The sequence below is a fragment of the Onychostruthus taczanowskii genome, unplaced genomic scaffold, assembly GCF_017590055.1.
Source record: "Onychostruthus taczanowskii isolate IOZ18803 unplaced genomic scaffold, ASM1759005v1 scaffold72, whole genome shotgun sequence".
Lineage (NCBI taxonomy): Eukaryota > Metazoa > Chordata > Aves > Passeriformes > Passeridae > Onychostruthus > Onychostruthus taczanowskii.
The window spans coordinates 2,214,071-2,232,724 of NW_024505008.1; the positions used below are offsets into that span (position 1 = coordinate 2,214,071).

Sequence of the window (18,654 nt, forward strand, 5' to 3'; positions counted from 1 at the left end):
TACCCAAGACACATCAGTGCAGGAAAATTTGGCAAAACCTTCTTTCAGACCTACACAAAGTTTGAAACTTCATATTCTTAATTTATTATGCAAGTATCCACACAATTGTATATTAGAATTTTAAAATGGAACAGCAAAAGGAAATGCCAAGATTTTTTAAAAACGTCTGAAAAGGAAGTTATGTCTGGCTGGCTTTATTAGGAAAATCAAAGGTAGTGTTGAATAATGACTTTGATTAGAGCATAGTCAAGCTCAATTTTTATTTTAAATTTATTATAATTGTTGCGTAAAAATGAAATAGATGCAAGAGTCACTGGGTTCCAAGAAAAAAGCACCTGATTTATCTTAAGCACATATTATTCCAATTAACAGCTTATGCTGTGTGTTTCACAAGTATTATTATTTTTAAATCTGCTGAACTAATATGATTACAACTTTCAAATGCTGCAGAAAATAATAAAGATGACCACATAGTTTTTCTGTAGAATTACAGAGAGACAACACGTGCCTTGAATTGAAACAGCAAGTCTATTTAAAGAAAGGCTACTGAGGAATAGATGAATTTATTAAATGAACATGTAAATTAAATATACCTAAAAATTCTGCCCAGGATCAAGGTAATGAAAAAGGAAACCAATTTTTATACCTGTCACAAGTACTATGATTTTATGTCATCTTTAAGGGTATTTAATCTGATTTTATTACATTTGCATACTTGAGTTCAAAGAGAAGCCTTGGATGCTTTATTACCAAACAATTTCTGTTCAAATATAGAACTCCCTTTATATTATGCTTTCAGTTGAGAAGGTCCTTTCCTTGAAAATAGCGTAGTTGTAAGTGTGGAAAATTCTATATGTTTATGTTTTAAATACTAATGCATTAGAACTTGTTGACCTAATAATGTCAAGAAAAAATCCATTGTAATCATGCAGAATTTGCCTGAAAAAAACCCCAAACAAATGGTGGTATATCAAAAAGTAACATATTCAAGGAAAGATTAGATATGTAACGTCACATTTCACCTTGTGCTCAAGAACAAACAGGCTTAGCATTGCGTAACATGATTGTGGTGAAATCATGTCATAAGACTATGCTGAATCTGGGACAAAATGGAGACCACAAAAGCCTTCCTTGATTCATAAATATGAAATCTAAGTACGTTTTTAAGATGCCTGTCGGTGTCTCACAGTCAATAAACACAATGCTATAAGCACTTGATGGAGTTGAGTTTGCTGATTCAAGGGTCCTCCATGCAGCGTTCAGGCTAGTTCATTTGTGTTCATACAAACAAGCCTGGTAGTCTGCAATGGTGCCAACATCATTTGGAGAGGAAGCATTTCAGATATTCAGACTTGTTCTCTCACTGCTGTTTGGCAAAGACCTGATAATCAAGTTTCTGGATGTGTGTCCACTGTAGATATTTTATGTTGAAGGATTCCAAAGAGCTGGTTATCTCACTCTCCAGTGACTCACCAATCACATGGTTTATGGTGTTTCTGTAGTACACATATGGAAGTGTGTATAAATCAGCAACTGGTCAGGTCATCTTTAATATAACCTAGAGAGGGTGGAGACGAAGGGTAATCTGCATGGAAACTTCTGGCACAGGCACCTTCATCTTAATGCTGTGACACCACTCTGTTTAGTGGGCAGGACTCAAACCAAAATATTTGATGGACATTAATGATCAGATGCTATGTGGCTGAACGTCTTGTGCAAACTCAGCTTCATGCCTTCCCTCCCATCATCACTGCCCCTTCTCGTCTCTCTTGCTTCAACAGCTTTGGCTGCAGAGTGTATGTTCCAAGTGCTTGCTGGGAGCAGAAAGGCTCTCTTACAATCACTACAAGCATCCTACCCACATGCAAGAGTGATGGAGAAAAGGGAAGAAAAGGAAGAATCAAGAAGAAGGACTTAACTGTTATTATTATCATAATCATCATCATTACTGTATGTTTCTGCTCCAAAAATGGAAGAGATTGCTCATTGTTTGCAAGTGTCTAGGCAAAGGTTTGCTCCCAGTGTTCTACCAGAGATGTTTCTATTGCATTTATTTGTCCTGACATCATGTCTCTGCATTATTCTGAGTAGGATGGGTTGCCTACACCAAGAGGAATGATTCTGTTTTACTTTGCCAGAGAACTGCATTTCAGAAATCAAAGGTAGAAATTACAGCAGGAAGACTTCTAGTCAAACATGTCAAAATGGCTGTTTTTTAATACATTTCAAGTGACACAGAGCAGATTTTTTTAAATTATTTTTTGAACTGCGAATTGTGTTTTTTCACCTTGTACAGCTGTTGTTTGAGTCTAAATAACACATACCTGTGTTTATGCATGTCTGCAATCATATGTGGATATGTTTTGTATGCATGAGACCTCCTGCACATTTCCAATAAATTGACAAAAAATACTTTTTTGAAAATCAATCAGAGGAGTTAGTGCTGTACTCAGAGATGGTCTCAGAAAACATGACTTGCAGTATACTGATGTAATCTTGTGCTAGGTTGTGGCATTTATCTATTATGTAATGTGCATATATACTATGTATCCTGGTTGCATCTATGATATAAAGTGAACTTGAACAGATGAGAAATGTGAAGCATATATCTATAACTATATCCATATCTATATCTGATCTAGATATAGATAAGATATATATAGATGTAGATATATACATATGCTTCAACATACTAAGTTAAACTTTAATTTGCTCTGTACTATAGGTGGATACTGATTACATGATAGAACTTGAAAAGTCCTTCAATTTTTTATCAATGTATTTCTTCCTGCTGATGTTACAAGACATAGCACTGTTGGCTTGATATTCATAGTTCTAACATCTATCCTCTGCACCTGCCTTCTGTCATAAGCCCAATCAGTGAAATGTCATCCAGTTGTTGCTTCATCTATATCCCTGTTTTCCTGATCCATCTATTGTTTTCTGGTTTCTGTAAATCTCTTGAGAAGAGCCAGTCTTAACTGAAATCTTATGTCCATGTCTTTGCAAGGCAGTAGCAACCTTCGCTATTGAAAATAATACAGCTTATTACTCATCTAATTCTCTGACTTTCATTTCCACTTTAAACTGCCTCTTTTGCTGTATTTATGGTGTATCTTATGGTGTTACAAAACTCTCTATGTAAGTCATTACAGATTTTGAGCAAGTGATCTCTTGGATAAATTGAATTGGAACATAGGACATAAGACAGGAAATGACAGCATAGGTCATCCAGTACAGCTTTCTACCACAACAGGCATTGTGCCATTTAAATACATTGAGTATTTTATGTTGTAAAACAAATCAGATTCTTTTCCCCTCTGATTCTGTTGGGAAAACATTTAATGACCAACATTAATTACTGGTTAGAGATTTTAAGTTACAGCGTGGTTTGTGCAGTTTTCTGCCCATTTGTTCCTGGATATAAATTGTGCCTCATCTTAAATAACTTCCCTCCCTCCATTTTTGTTTCTGATACATTTTTTGATTAGTCTCCTTTCAAACTTCATTTAGATATGAGAGACATACCACACTCAATAATTACTTAAAAACTAGTCTGTCCATCTCCTTGCTGAGTAGAGTAGTGCTTCTCCACATCTTCCAGCCTGAATTCTTTTCTTGAATGCAGGTGATGATGATTACTAGACTCACTAAGATGGTCTTTCTCTTTTAGGTCAAAATACCTAATAACTTTGTTTCCTGAGCTCATCTTTGAAATACTCTACTCATAACTTCCTTGACCTCTATGTTTTTCTAGCAGAAACTATATTATTTCCTATACAATAATTTCCACTCCTACCTTGATGTTACAATAATGTTCATTTTCTTTTGTTTCATTACTGATTTCTTGCAGGGCTCATCACATCTTTGCAGAAACCTGACAATTCGGTTCTAATGCATTTCTCTGCATAAAATAAGTTACCAGACAAAAATTTCACAGGTTTGTCTGAAATTCTGAAGTGTGTGCTGCATTTGGAGTTTTGTACAGTAATGCAGGTACCACTTACTGACCTTTAAAATCTGTTCTGCAATCTTAAGAGTAATGTTTTGTATATTAAGTTTCTTTCTGTTAGTCAGAATTTCCAAATCAGACTTCATTCTTTCAGTTTTCTGGCATTATTATTTGCAGTGTGGATACCAGAATGGGGCATATATTTTTAAGCATTTTCTATGTGTACATAGTATTGCTTCCATATTCCTTGGATGGGTTAATATAGACCTTACTTATAAATCCAATAGACAGACTATTTTAGGGTAGCTAATTCCCAATTGATTATCTTCCAGAACCTGAACTTTCTAAGCCACCGCTTTGCAAAATTTGTTCACCTCCCTTTATTTCTTACCAATAAGCCTAATTTCTAGGTCTGACTACCTTGCATTTGGCTGTTGTATTATGATGCCTTAATGACTTTGCAGATGTGGTTTAAACTTGGTATGATGTAGTTTTCTACAGATGGGGGTTGCCCAGCAAAAATGAGATTAGGTGATAACACATTATTAAGCTAATAATAATAATCCTTTGCTCTACTGTTTGCACACAGTTAGCAACTTCTTGCATTCAAACAAAGTAGAATTTGGAATATTGCCCTCCAGTAAATGAAATAATATTTAGGCTTAGTGATACCTGGATGAACTGTCATACAGCACACTTTGTTTGGGAAATATGTGAACAAAGTGTGTGAACCAAATATAGGCAGCTAACACCAAGACAACCACAACCCACATCTGAAGTGCAGAGAATAGATTTATTCCATTGCCTCACTGACTGGAAGATTACAAAGAAACAAAGGGATATACATACATTGCCAAGCTCATTTTAGCAGGGCCTGACCCCTGCATTACATATCAAAGAGCCTGGAGCATGCATAAGTCTTCACCAGGCTGTGTTTTACAATCTCAAAACTTCTTATCTCCCTTCCCCCCTTGCAAAGAGGCCCCCAGTCTACAGGAAAAATGCTTTTAGGTCTTTAACAACATTCTGTTATCTACACTGAGAAAATTTAATTTCTTCTTCAGCAGACAGAACACAACCCAAAGCAAACACAAATACGTGAATTCTCTCACATTGAGTATTTTCTAACATCTCCCAGGTGCAAGGTTGGTCTCTGAGCAAAAACAATTCTGAAAAGAACTTACTTTTCTCTCTCCTCCCCAATCTTCTGGTTTTCAACCGTTTCTGCCCCACACAAAGGTAACCTTAAAATTCTCCTTTGCCTTCTGTGAAAAAATGAGGTTTTTCACAGATAATCAGCATGTAGTACAAAAAAATGCAGAAAAATAATTAGTATTTCAGAAATGTTCTTACATTGCATTCATTGAAATAAAAGCATCCTGAAAGATGGGAAAATTTGTAATGAGTTACAGGAAAATATAACCAAAATGTCCATTTTCCTTACAATGTCACAAAGTGTACTGGAAACCAGAACTGTTTGGTTACCTCATTCCATCTCACGCATGCATGGAAACTGTTGAAACAAGCCAGAATAGCATTGCTGGTTTTGGACTTGCCAAAATGCCTCTGGTTTTGAATGCCCATCCTGAAACAGGTGATATATTGAACATTTAAAAAAACCAAAACCAAAAACCACTCCATTCTTTTTGCGGAGTAAATCTTAATTTGAAAAAACAATACTGAAAAGCAGCTTTGGCAAATGAATCTCTTTCCATACAATGAAGTAAGTAGATTTCAGAGTATGCCATTTTGAAACATGAAGCTGGTTTCTGTGTGTGAACAAATCACATATACACTTCACTCATATATTTGAACAACAGTTGTATCTATGTATTTCTGTGTGTCACATAGGAAAAAAGAGATTTCTGGAATGGAAATTACTGGAATTTCGGTGTCAAAAGTTTTCTGTGCAGAGAATTTAACAGTTTAAAGCACAAAACTGTGAGGGCAATGACTTTCCATACAGCCTGTGTGTTGTTTGTTAAATGAATGCTGTGGGAGACAAACTTCACAAAGTTGTTTCTTAAGTCCTCAGTCTGCAAAAGTAGAAGTGAAGCAGCCATATTTTCATGCTTATCTACTGAAAAGAGCTAAATTTGCAGAAAATAGAGGTTCTTTTTGTTAAACCCCAGAGTTCAATAGACATCTCAAAACGTGAAGTTTTCCACAAGGAAGACTCTGATGTAAGTGGTGAAAAACAGCTGTGTGGATCTAGTGGCCTTGGGCTCCTTTCTAGAGTGATTAATCAGATACTAGTAAAAAGGCAATGAGAATTGCCTGAACCCATCGCATATAATGGGTGTTTGTGTATAACATCAATTGCATACCCAGTTCTCACACTGATAGCTTTCCTGTGCACTACTTGTTTAGTTTGGCTTTGCATGCAGGGACAATTTCACCTCTGATTAGCGAGAGACTGTTAGTGCAATAGAAATTTTGGCAAAGCAAGCTTTTTTGTTATCACATTGTGTTTGTCATATACAACTTGTTTTATCCTAGTAACAATAGTCATGATACTGTAGAGGAAGAGCCTCAACCAGAACTTGCAGTCCTTGAGCTGGCTCTGTTTTGTTTAGGTAAATGAGAAATTCATTCCAGTATTCCACATGTTCATATTTCAGGTTTCAGCCAACAGTTCTTTTGGTTGCACTTCATGCACTAATTATAGCGCTGTGGGGAATATCTTGGAGCTGTTTAAACTGCTTTTCTCTTGAAGAGTAAAGTAAAAAATACCACCACATAAAGGCTACATATTGAATTGTTCCACTGATATATCCTGATAATTTGTGTAAATGAATAACTGCTTGTGGTTATTCAATAGGGGGTTTTGCACATTAGAATGTTTTATAGCTTCAGTGTTTCAAAGGTATAATATCCTAAGAGATAACAAAATATGGGGGTTTTCCCTTTTTTTTTTAGCATGGTTAATGATTTTGTCTTTTGTTTTCTTAATTAAGGAGTTAGTTCAGCAGTAGCCAGTAACCTTTCTTAGCAACCACTTCCCTTTCCAACGATATACGGTAATCATTGTTTTATGTAGGTAGTGATATATTTTTGCATTGCATATATGTTGTGTGTGTATATATATTGCTGTTACAGCAACAGGAAAGATTTTATTTACTTCCTAGTTTTCCTAAGAGTAAAAACATAACTTCTAACATAAAAACACATTTTTGTTGTTTGTCTATTTTTGTTCATTCCCCCAAACCTGCATTTTTATTTATGCATACCTGTTTGGCTCATTACTCATTTCCTCATAAATACTGTAGGTGTGCATTTTTAATAAATTGAGTCACAAACATTATTTTTCTGAAAGTGTGGATACCTCAACAGAATTAATGGCCTAAGAAATCTTTCCTTTTGTTTGGAATTTTTTGCTTTCGTATCTAAGAAGACTGTTTAAAAAAAAAAATCTGTCTGGCTGTCTTCTGGTAGCAATTTAGAATTGCTGACTTGGACTCTCAGCTTACCATTATCTGTTTTTGGAGAGATGCCTACTTTCAAATTCAGTGCTGTGCAGTCTACAAAAGAGTCTTTTAAGAATGTTGTGCGAGACTATTTTTCATTTCCCGATAAGAGGTTAAATGGCCTGGTAGAAACGTAGCAGGAGGTAGGGGCTGCTACTGGTCAAAATCAAAATGCTGACGGTGAACAGCTTGGCAGTGCTGTGTCTCTGCACAGGCCAGCACTGTCCAGATCCTGGAGAGTGCAGGAATCAGGAGAAACTGGAAGAAAGGGGATGTATCTCACAGGTGCATTTCTCAGAATGCTTTGATCCTTGGTGCCTGACACTATAGTGATTGCTATGCTGTACTATGTTGCAGCTAAAAACCATGCCTGCATAGTAGGTTTTTTAGGTCTCCAGAATACTGGCCTCTGTTCTGCATATTCAGTTATGAAAATTTCCTCTTTAGGAATTAGTTTTTAAGGAAGAGGTCATACCATGGGCTACTTTTTCCGTCTTCCACTTCAGGATCAATTTCACTTTCTGGCAGTATTTTTTTGTTCTTGGAAACCTTAAGTAATTTTAGAACAGTATTGGGGAGAATAGAGGAAATTAAATGTTTAGGCTCTAGGTGTGGATAGTGTCCCTCCTTCTCTCTCCATTTTATATTTTCATGGTTTGTTTTCTGCTCATCAGTGTGCTATTTCCAGTGCCAAATTATCTCTCCCTGGCTGCCACCTCTGTAGCTCTTAATTACTCAGTTCCGCTGTTCTGTTCTCTGCTTTTCCTGCTCCTTCACATTTTCTTCCTTGTTTCCTTGTAAATTTGATCACACTTATGAAGACAGTAACTCACTCCACAGGCAGAGAGGGTTATTGGGGCACTTGATTCCTGGGCTGGAAATAATCAGGATTCACAGGCTGGATTAAGGCAACGTGACTTGTAAAGTAGTGAATGAATGTAAAGTCTAAAATTTATAAAATAGTGTGATTAAAATTTACTTGACTGGCTCTTACTGTATCTTGTAGATGGAAACTGTTTATATTAGTGTATTTTTAAAGATGCTGTAAGCATCTTAAAAGTGTGTGGTACTGCTAGTTGTCTTTATTTGAGTGTGTGAAAACCTCTACTTTAAAAAGGTCCCTGACAGTACTGCTAATTCATTCACTCATAACGATGTGATGCATACACAAACACACACACTTGGAGCAGGAGATGTTTCTGTAATAGTATAAGGAAATTCTGCAGATGTCATTATGAGCATGTTCATACTGCTCTGATTCTTGGCAGACTTAACCTGTCCATGCTGGTGAAGAGGAAAAAAACGAAAAGGGGCTTTTGTATCATTTACCTGCTTGCAATTTGCTGACCAAGGAAAAGGAGGCATTAGCAGGGGAAAAAAAAAAAAAAAAGACAGAATGCCCCAAGATTCTTCTTTCATGCTTTTGCAAGTACAATTTATGCCTTGGGGCCCCTTTGAAAAAGACCTGAGTCCATTTCATTTAAGCTATCTGTTGAGCACATTGGCTTTGTCCAGAAAATGTACTAGAAAATTGGACTGTGACTGGGTCAATAGCAAGTCACAGTCATCAGTGAAACAGTTTTGTTTTGCATAATGGGACAGTTGATTTTTTTCTTTTAAATGATAGGACATTTTATGCAATTTAAGAAAGTAGACTAGGAAAAAAGGAGAACCTTTCATAGTGGTCTGATTTGGTGCACTGACAAACACAAGTATGGAATTATGGACACCATGCAGAGTTTATAGGAGGCAATCCCTATCTGTCATTGCAGATGGAAGAGCACAAAAAACTTTGTGCCTAGAGGGGAAGTGGTGCTGTTCGTCTGGGGGGGAGGGGCGGTTCCTGTGGTGTCCCTGGAGGGCCCTCTAAGCTGTGAGTTCGCTGGCAGCAGCAGGCAGGCAAGGAGGCTCCACACGGCTTCTGAGGGTGCTGGTTAGATGAGGGTTTATTGGGCACCCCACCCCCGGGAACAGCATGGTTTGTGAGGGAGAAGGGGGGAAGGGAGAGGGAGGGGGAGAGAGGGAGAGCCTAGGAGAGAAGGGCCAAGAGCTCGTCTCCCTCAAACAGCTTAATAGGGAGATTCAAAGTGGGTGCGGAATAAGACTTGGGCTAATGGGATTACAGATACATGAGACTTAAGGGGAGGATCACAGACTTGGAATAAACCGTACATTTTCGAGGGGTGAGACAGAGCATACCATTTAACTAAAATGTAACAACACCACAGGGAGGGAATGAAGTTTTAAAATCATGAGACAAACATTGAGCATACTTTGCTGGACATCCATTCAGCACTGGTCTATGCCTCTTCTATAGAAGAGCTACCAATTCTTAGTTTTGCTCAGGTTCTGTCTGTGATTTGTACATGCACCTTTGCTTTTGGCTAATAAATGACACATGCCTTCTTGGCATTTCAAGGCTTGATTTTTTGTCTGATACCCTTGGGCACTTGGTAGATGACAAATGATAGATTTAGATTATCAGTAAAGGCTACGTAGTACATGTGTTTATCTTAATTTTGTAACACAGTCCAACTATTATTTAACTGTGTTTATTTAGATGATACCAGCTGGGAATAACGTTCACATACAGTAGAACAGCTGACACTCTTGATATACTTACTTGGTGGGCATAGTTACTAACAAGTTTGTATTTTCCTAAGCATGATTGGGACTGCTGAATTAAGGCAGAGTGTTTGGAAGCCAAATGGTAAATCAGAATTCATTTACTTGACAATTCAATTTAGTCAAGTTCAGAGGATCATAGGATTATGGAATCATCAAGGTTGGAAGAGGCCTTCAAGATCAGCCAGTCCAACTGTCCACCTACCACTACTTCTGTAGCCCCTCAACCATCTATATTATACCGCACCAGATCCTGACTTCTCCTGAACACAAGTGTTGAAGTTAGTTTGGAGGGTTGCATTTTTTTATTGTTTTTAAGACCGCCATTTGCTTTGCCAAATGTCTTCTAGAAACATGATATCTAGCATGTTTTCTGATCTGAAGGGTAATGCTGTTGTTTTCTGTGAACTGCTGGGTGGGCTCATGTATATGCACTATTGCAGTGCATTAGAGGAATGGCAATTCTCACTTTGTATATAGAAAATACTCTTTTCTGTTGGTCATCTGGTGCTTTCTTTTTATTGCAATAACAGAGACATTGATCCTTTACATATTTGCAGGAGTCATTAGTTTTAAAGAAATATTTGCCATAATCTGTTTACCAAAAAAAAACCTAGCATGAAAACGTAAATCCAGGTGCAAATGGCTATTAGTTTTAAAGTCCTGCCCTTACTATTAGAAATCTAAATTGATGTTTGCCATGTTTAAATTATAAATGCAGAATTTCTAAAATCCACTGACATGGTTTCACCTTTTTGTGGCCAAAAATTATTAAAATGCCTTTTTCTGCAGCTTGTTTATTATTAGCACAGCAGCATAAGTACACATCTAATGAAATAGATTACACAGAGAATAGATTGCACAGAGAATAAACATTCTCTGTGCAAACAGACTAATAATACAGTCATACCCTGCAGGTTTTTATTGCACGGGACAAATCATGTTATACTGCTGTTTGCACATAGAACCATCTGATGGTAACATCAGAAAAATGACAGATAGACTGCTATTAGTAGGACATTTTTCTTTATGCATCTTCTTGAGAAGTTATTTTGCAATTTTTTTTCTTTAATTGGTGGTTATACCAAATTTCCTGTGGAGTTTTGCCATAATACTGCTTTCAAGACCTGTGTGTGAAGAAGAAAGATGGAGAAAGAGAGCTGTAGCACTTCATAAAGGTTGTCTTAAAAAACAAACAAAAAATAAAAAGCAAACAAAAAATCCCAAAAAGCCAACCAAACAAAAAAAGCCCACTACACTGAAAATGTTGCTATTTTGCATCTTTTTAGTGGTGCATTAGCTAGGATTAGCTAAAAGGAAGTGAAAAAAATGTAATATTCAGTCTGATCGTGTCTGGTGAATGTGGATTTCATAGTACATTAAACTTGGTACTTTGGGATTTTTCCCTCTGCTTGAAATGTTTCTAAATGAAAATTTGAATTTTAGAAGCATAACTTCATGTAGACACTAGTCAGAAGAATTTGCTATTTAACTTACTTTGCTGAAAAGTCTTTCCAGGTAGCGTGCTTTTATTAAACTCACAAATTTTCTCCATGATAATTAAGAAGTCATGGCAGTCTGGTGAAATCCCAGGTGACTGGGAAAAGGGAAACATTGTACCCATCCTTAAAAAGGGTAGAAAGGAGGACACTGGGAGCCACCAAATGGTCAGCCTCACCTGTCTGCCTGGGAAGATCATGAAACAAATCCTCTTAGAAGCTCTGCTAAGGCACATGGAGGACAGGGACATGATTTGGGATAGCCAGCACAACCTCACCAAGGACAAGTCCTGCCTGGTGGGCTTCTGTGATAAAGTGACTGCGTCAATGGACAAGGGAAGATCTACAGATTTCATTTACCTGGAATTCTGTAAAGTCTTTGACAATACCCCACAAGATCCTTCTCTCTAAATTGTAGAGGAATGGATTTGATAAATGCACGGTTGGCTAAGAAAGCGGTTGGACACTCACATCCAGAGCACAGTGGTGAATGGCTCAGAGTCCAATGGGCATCAGTAACAAGTGTCCTTCAGGAGTCCACATTGGTATTGTTATCCTGTTTTATTTACTGTCTTCATTTATGACATGGATGACGTAATCAAGCGCATTCTCAACAAATTTGTAGATGGCACCAAACTGAGGGGTGCAGTTGACACTCTTGAAAGATGGAATGCCATCCAGAGGTACTTGGACAAGCTCAAGAAATGGCCCAGTTGAAGTCTTAGGAGGTTTAATAGGACCAAGTACAAGGTGGTGCACCTGCACCAGAGCAACCCTCAATATCAATACAAGCTGTGGGATAAACAGATCAAAAGCAATCTTGCTGAGAAGGACTCAAGAAGGACTTGGGGGTGCTGGTGAATGAGAGGCTGACATAAGCCAACAATGTGTGCTTTCAACCCAGAAAGCCAACACAATATGATATTTTACTACTTCATCTGAGTTTTCAGCATGACTTTCTTGGTACATCTGGATAATATAGATGCAGACCAACAAACACTGTATAAAAGTTGTTTCTAAAGCTGTGTTCATACCACTCATTTTCTCAATTTTTCTAATGTCTGATTCTGAAATCTGCTAAATCCTGTTCCCATTTCAAATTCTTCTCAGAGTAGTTGATTTTTTTATTTTCTTCTTCTCATGAGATGTCTTTTTGGGGAAAAAGTCCTGGCTATTAAGCAGTTGAGGGAGAAAAGAAGAATTATTAATCAAATTTTTTGTACTGTTTCCAAACAGGGACGAAGAGGTTTAGGTTCAGTCTTTGTTTGGGCATCTGGAAATGGTGGAAGGAGTCGAGACCACTGCTCCTGTGATGGCTACACCAATAGCATCTACACTATCTCCATAAGCAGCACAGCTGAAAGTGGAAAAAAGCCATGGTATCTGGAAGAATGTGCATCCACACTAGCTACAACGTACAGCAGTGGAGAATCCTATGACAGGAAAATAGTATGGGTTTTATTTGTTTTTTCATGTATATGCATTTGTATTTTGCACAGTCACTTTGGGGGATGGAGAGAAAGGGAAATCATTTACTCTAAGATCTTCTCTTTGTTTTAAATCCAGTTATCAATAGTTTTTATATTCTACCCACAGATTAGCAGTTTACCTAGATACGTATTTTCTCAGATTTGTTTTGACACACCATCATTCCTCTTTTACATTCAGTGACTGTCACTTATTACTTATATTGCTGTCTATTCTGGAAATATATTGTAAGGAAAATTCAGCTCAGTACTCATCTTTGCTGTATTGTTCCTCTTCTTGCTCCTAAGCAGCCAGGATCTATTTTTCCTAATGTTCTCATCTTTGCTGGAAAATGACAAATAGTTCTAATTCTGTTAGATAATCTGTTGATAGTGTTTGTACGTCCTGTGTGCCTTTGCAAAATGAATGCATTTAGGATACTTTGCAGTATTCAACATTCTACTCTTTTTAACCTTTTAAACCTTTGTACTCAGGTTGATGAGGATTGCTAATATTGTCCTCTTCCCTGCTTATTTATTCTAGCATTTAACTTACAGAAATTTATTACTTCTGGATCAGAAAATGGAAGGATTTAGTTTTGGTCTTTTTTTTCCTTCCTTATATTTTCTTAAGGACTCATCTAACCTTTCTTTCTGGTCCGTAGCAGATTCTTCTCTTGATGTCAATAAAGATTTACAAATATTGGCCTGAATGTTTTTTTTTTTTTTAAATACTGTCTGCCTTGTCTTTCAGGATTCTGGGATGCTGGCCATCTGTTCTTGGATTCTTTGTTCTTTCAGATAGTTTAATTTTTGTTTTAAACTTGTTCTGAGATCCTTCTTCATTCCAATGATTTTTCTGTTATTTACTTGCTGCTCTTCAATGAAGTCTCTCTCCCTTTCTGACATGTTTCTTGTTATCCCTGATAAATAATAATAAATTTTAAAATTATTGTATCTACTAGGATTCCTTATTTCTGTGATTAAATTCCCTTCACTGTCATTTATAAGACGTTCACTATCTTCTTCATGTTTAAGTGAGACTAATAAGCTGAGCAGATGTGATTGTGGTCCTCCAGCCTGAGCTCTTAGCCAAGGCTGTAGGACTTCCCTGAGTCTTTTGAATCCAGCAGTTGCTGTCAACAACAATTTTTATAAATACAATCAACATTGCTTTCAAAGTTTTCTGTGACAAAAAAATTAACTTAAATTTAGTGTAAGTGCTTTTAATTATTCATTGACATTTCAATATGGAGTAATAGAATCACAAACACTTTAATAACTACACAAACCACTTTTTTTCTCTTTTCATTACTAACCACTTTTTATAATTGCTTGTTAAAAATATAGGATGTAATATAATTTTAGCAGTTTTTCTAGTCTTGGAGGGGTTTTCTTGTCTTACACAATGACAGCTTAAAATACTTTAAGCTCCCCGTTAAAGTATTGTACCCAGGTAGACACACCTTCTTGGAAGAGTACCTTGCTGTTCAGGAAAGTACACCTAGTGCACTTGACTTTATGCTGTACTGAGTTTTATTGCACTGATAATTATGAATTCTTATGAACAAAGTTTCCACCCTTTGGATATATTAAAATGCTCAAAGCATGCAAATGTTCCAAAGATGCCGATAGATGTATGCCTTTTACATAGACTCTTATGGAAAAGAACTAAAATTACTTCTAGGTGTTTTCAAGTGCAGATGCAAAGTGCTGGCATAGTTACAGGCATAGAAACTCTCACTGTGGGACAGAGACAAATAGACAGTAGGTAGACTATAAAATTATAATTCTTTATAGATGTTGCCTCTCTTACTCAGTGAGTACGGAAGTATTAGCTAATAATATGCAGTTGTCAAGTTATTTTTTCATATTATTCTCTTCTTTGCTACTTTGAATACCACAGGACAATGCTTAAAGATAGCTTCCCCCTGCCAGACCACGTGGCTAGGACAGGTTAAGCACCACGTAATACAGTTATCTATATGGTTCTTACCAAATACATTGCACAAATGCATTTCCTTTGAATTTGTTTTTCAAATGATTTTGTAACACAGTAAGATTTTGATGTCAGAAGGTTCCTCATAGATTTGATTTATAAGCTTATTAAATTACTTATCTCCTGCGGGACATAAGTGTCTGTGGCTAATGTATCTACTTCATGTTCCACCTGTTTTGTTGTCTTCTGATAAATAGCAATTCATCTGCTGATTTTCTTTCTCTTCTTGCTGATAAATTTCTAGTCTAAGCAGAACTTAAAACTGAAACAACAAAAGAAAGCCCATCCTGTCTCCTGCCAGTTCTTAAAACACAAAAGCCTGCTCTCCTTCAGAAACTCACTCAGGTTATCAAGATATGCACCAGATAATCACAGGACACAATGTGGCATCTTCTCTTCTGGGAACATACAGATGCATAGGCTGTGTAGAATGTAGAATAGAGTTTTGTTAAAATCTTTTCACTTCTAGGGACAAGATTCACAGAAATCAATGTGTCTTGAAGAACTGTAGCAGAAGGTAAAAAATTATTCAATCACTTCAGAAAACTCTTGTCATGAAAAATGAAATACAAAGAAATGCAGAGGCTTGAGATAGAGTATGTGATCTTGTTCTCTGCTAAGAGAAATCCCATTTTTTACTTTATTCATTAATTTCCCAGTTGGTAAAACTATGGAAAGATTGATGACTCAGTCTTAATAATAACTGTACAAAACTGGCATCTCCTTCAGAGAGCAAGTTGCTCAGAGCAAGTTGCTTCTATGAAACTGTTACAGTGTGTCTAGATTTTTTCCTTTAATAAATGGCTGGCTGTTCTAAAAACTTTGCACCAATGCCTATGGGAGGTATTACAGTGCATTGCAATGATTTTTATATTTTCTCTTCGCCTTTCATCAAGGTGTCTGTGGCTAATTTCATGTTGATTAAACTAAGCAAATACCAGAAACATTGTCATTGTCTTCAATTAAATTTAATTGATTCAACTTATTTAGAAGTTGTTATAACTCTTGGCCCTAAAAATACTGCATGGACTTTTTTTGGGAAGTTGAATCAGCATTTTCATAGATCAACAGCTGTGTTATACGCAATGAAAGATTTAAAAATTTTGCCTTTTCCACACCCTAACAATCAGAATGACTGCTAATGTACACTAATGGCAGCTTCATGGTGCTATCAAACACCATCTGCTTTTATTGTGATTGATGATGTTTTTATGTTGCTCAGGAATTTGAACATCATTTTTCTTCTTGAAATTTTCTCACCTCTTGGTGGTCATGTACTCTTTTTTCTTGGGGTAAATGCAACAGTTCTCTGACAGTGAATCTATAGTGCTGAAAAAACACCTCAGATCTTGGAGGTATTCTACACCTAAACATCTCAGCTCCTGTCAGTAACTTTCCTTTGAATTAGCTCAAATAGCATTTACACATACAAAGCTTTCTCAACACATTTTCAGCTGAGGTATCTGGTGAAAGCAAGGCAAGGGTTCAAATACAACAGTATCCACTTAAAACATGAAGGACGATGTTGCAAATTAAAGAGACATTGTGGTTTGTTGTGCTTGATATCTGTAGCGACAGGACAGTAAAATCAGTCTGGAAGGACGCTCTTTCAGAGGATGAGAAACAAGGATAGCACACTTCAGTGTTAGTTTCACTGAATTGACAGAGGCTGTCCTGTAGGGAAAAGCTGCTGTGACAACACTTTTTTTTCCTGCCTGAGCTCCTGGATGCTTTGTTGCCTTTCATGCTCTTTGCTGCACCACTTCTATGCAGGGCATAAACTACCAGGATATGAAAGTTGTGGGCATGTATTAATCCCTTTTCACTCTTTCTTTTTTCTGGCCTTCCTTCTGGTCCTTGCCACAGCACTGACCAGTATTTTCCAAATGGGATACCTGCATCTTATATGTCTCTGGGTGCATGTCATCATATAATATTCAGAGTTCTTAATGCCATCTGGAAAATCCCTACTTGAAGCAATGCAGTGTTAGGGCTATTCCTGCTGCAGTTTCATCTCTTTGTCACAGTTCATTGTCACAGCACTTATGCAATTTCCATGCTTAAAGCTTTTCCCAGCACTGGTAATTTTCATCATCTAAATGAATAGACAGTCAATAGGTAAGAAGGCAAGAGAGAAGGAAATTACATGAACATTTTATTTATGGAGTTTCAACTTCTAGCCAATGACAGATAGAAGAAATTATTTAACAGGGTGTGCACGAATAAAGAATATTAAATAATAGGGGGTAAAAATTTCTTTCTAGACTTCATTAATCTAGACTTCAGAAACCCAGCCCCTGGTAAGCTGATTCATTTAAGGATCCAACATGATAAATGCTTTCATATGTCTTTTTCAATTTTTGGAAGCTTCCATATTGTTTCACTTGCTCCCTACTTGTTTTCAACATTTTCTTGGTGCTGTTATTCCTTTTCTGTTAGAAATCTTCTCTGTTAACTTGTATATGCTTACATGTTGTGAGAATTTTTTTCAGCCTTATACAGATCATATAATATACTGAATATAGCTGGCATCAAGTATGAAACCTATTCTTCCTGCACGCATTTACTTATATTCTGCCCAGATGAGATGCAGCTGGTTTTTTGACATTTCATGTGTCTTGCGGTTTCAAAGCTAGACAGACATTTTTACACACCTTGTGCTTTTTTGTGATTTTTTGATCATCTGATCCTTTCCTTCTCCCATCTTTTTGCAAATCCTTGTTGGAAGTGAAGTACACTACTGGTGAATTAGAACACAATAATTCATCTTTCAGTGACTGAAATTCTCAGATTTAAGTTTTGACGTCACAGGTCATTCACCATCATGGAGGTTTCCCTGCTGTCTTCAAACAACTGTTCTCCAGTCTGCATGGGTTTTGCCTGAGCTTCTGCTAGGTAGAAGTGACATCCTACCTCTGCTACATTGCTCCTGCAAGGAGCCACTTCTTCAGGAAGACAAGCACAGAGTAGAATCACTTTAGATTGATATTGCCTTGAAAGAAGCAAGATATAGAATACACACATTTTTGTGCATGTTCTACATTCTTACAAAAAGCATCTGTGTAAAATTCATTATTGGATAGAAACATCCTAACACTAAGTAGAAGGCTGTATGTCTAGTTGGAATTGCGCGTTACAGTTTGTACATCCACTTAGATTACATAAAAAATTACATATGTGCAACATGTAATTATCTATACATAAGATGTAAAAATTTAAAACTGAAAACATCTGGTTGGCTTGTGATGGCTGGGCCAAATTTGTGATCACATCAGGATTTTCCAATGAATTGCTGCTTAATTTCATCTGATTTATTGCATAATGAGTAAATGAAAGATTAAACAGGGTACTTAGCATGAACAAAATTGTATTCTCTTGTGTTACATACTTCCACTGTGACTTCAGGCAACCTAATCAAACCCTCCATACCTCTATATAGTCTCTAAAATGCGCATAAGGAGGCTGTATATAAGATTTAGTTCCTTCCTGTTTGTAAAGAGATTCTTGGAGGGAAAGTCCTCTGTAAATCCAAATAGAAGGACAGAATTGTGCAGTTTCAAACCCCTCTGCATGTTTTTCTGATTTAAAAGTGTCTTTGTTGATCATGCCATGGAGCAATATAGAGAATACTGTCTAAATTCATTAG

General features: G+C 36.8%; 1 protein-coding gene across 4 annotated transcripts in view; it reads left to right on the forward strand.

Moving 5' to 3' along the window:
- The window catches only part of PCSK5 (proprotein convertase subtilisin/kexin type 5), a 220,101-nt gene that overhangs the window by 100,644 nt on the left and 100,803 nt on the right, over nt 1-18,654 (forward strand). For all 4 annotated transcript variants that reach the window (XM_041422187.1, XM_041422186.1, XM_041422188.1 and 1 more), the window contains exon 8: nt 12,780-12,992. In XM_041422187.1, coding sequence (XP_041278121.1) covers nt 12,780-12,992 — 213 coding nt within the window. The remainder of the gene's footprint in view (nt 1-12,779; nt 12,993-18,654) is intronic.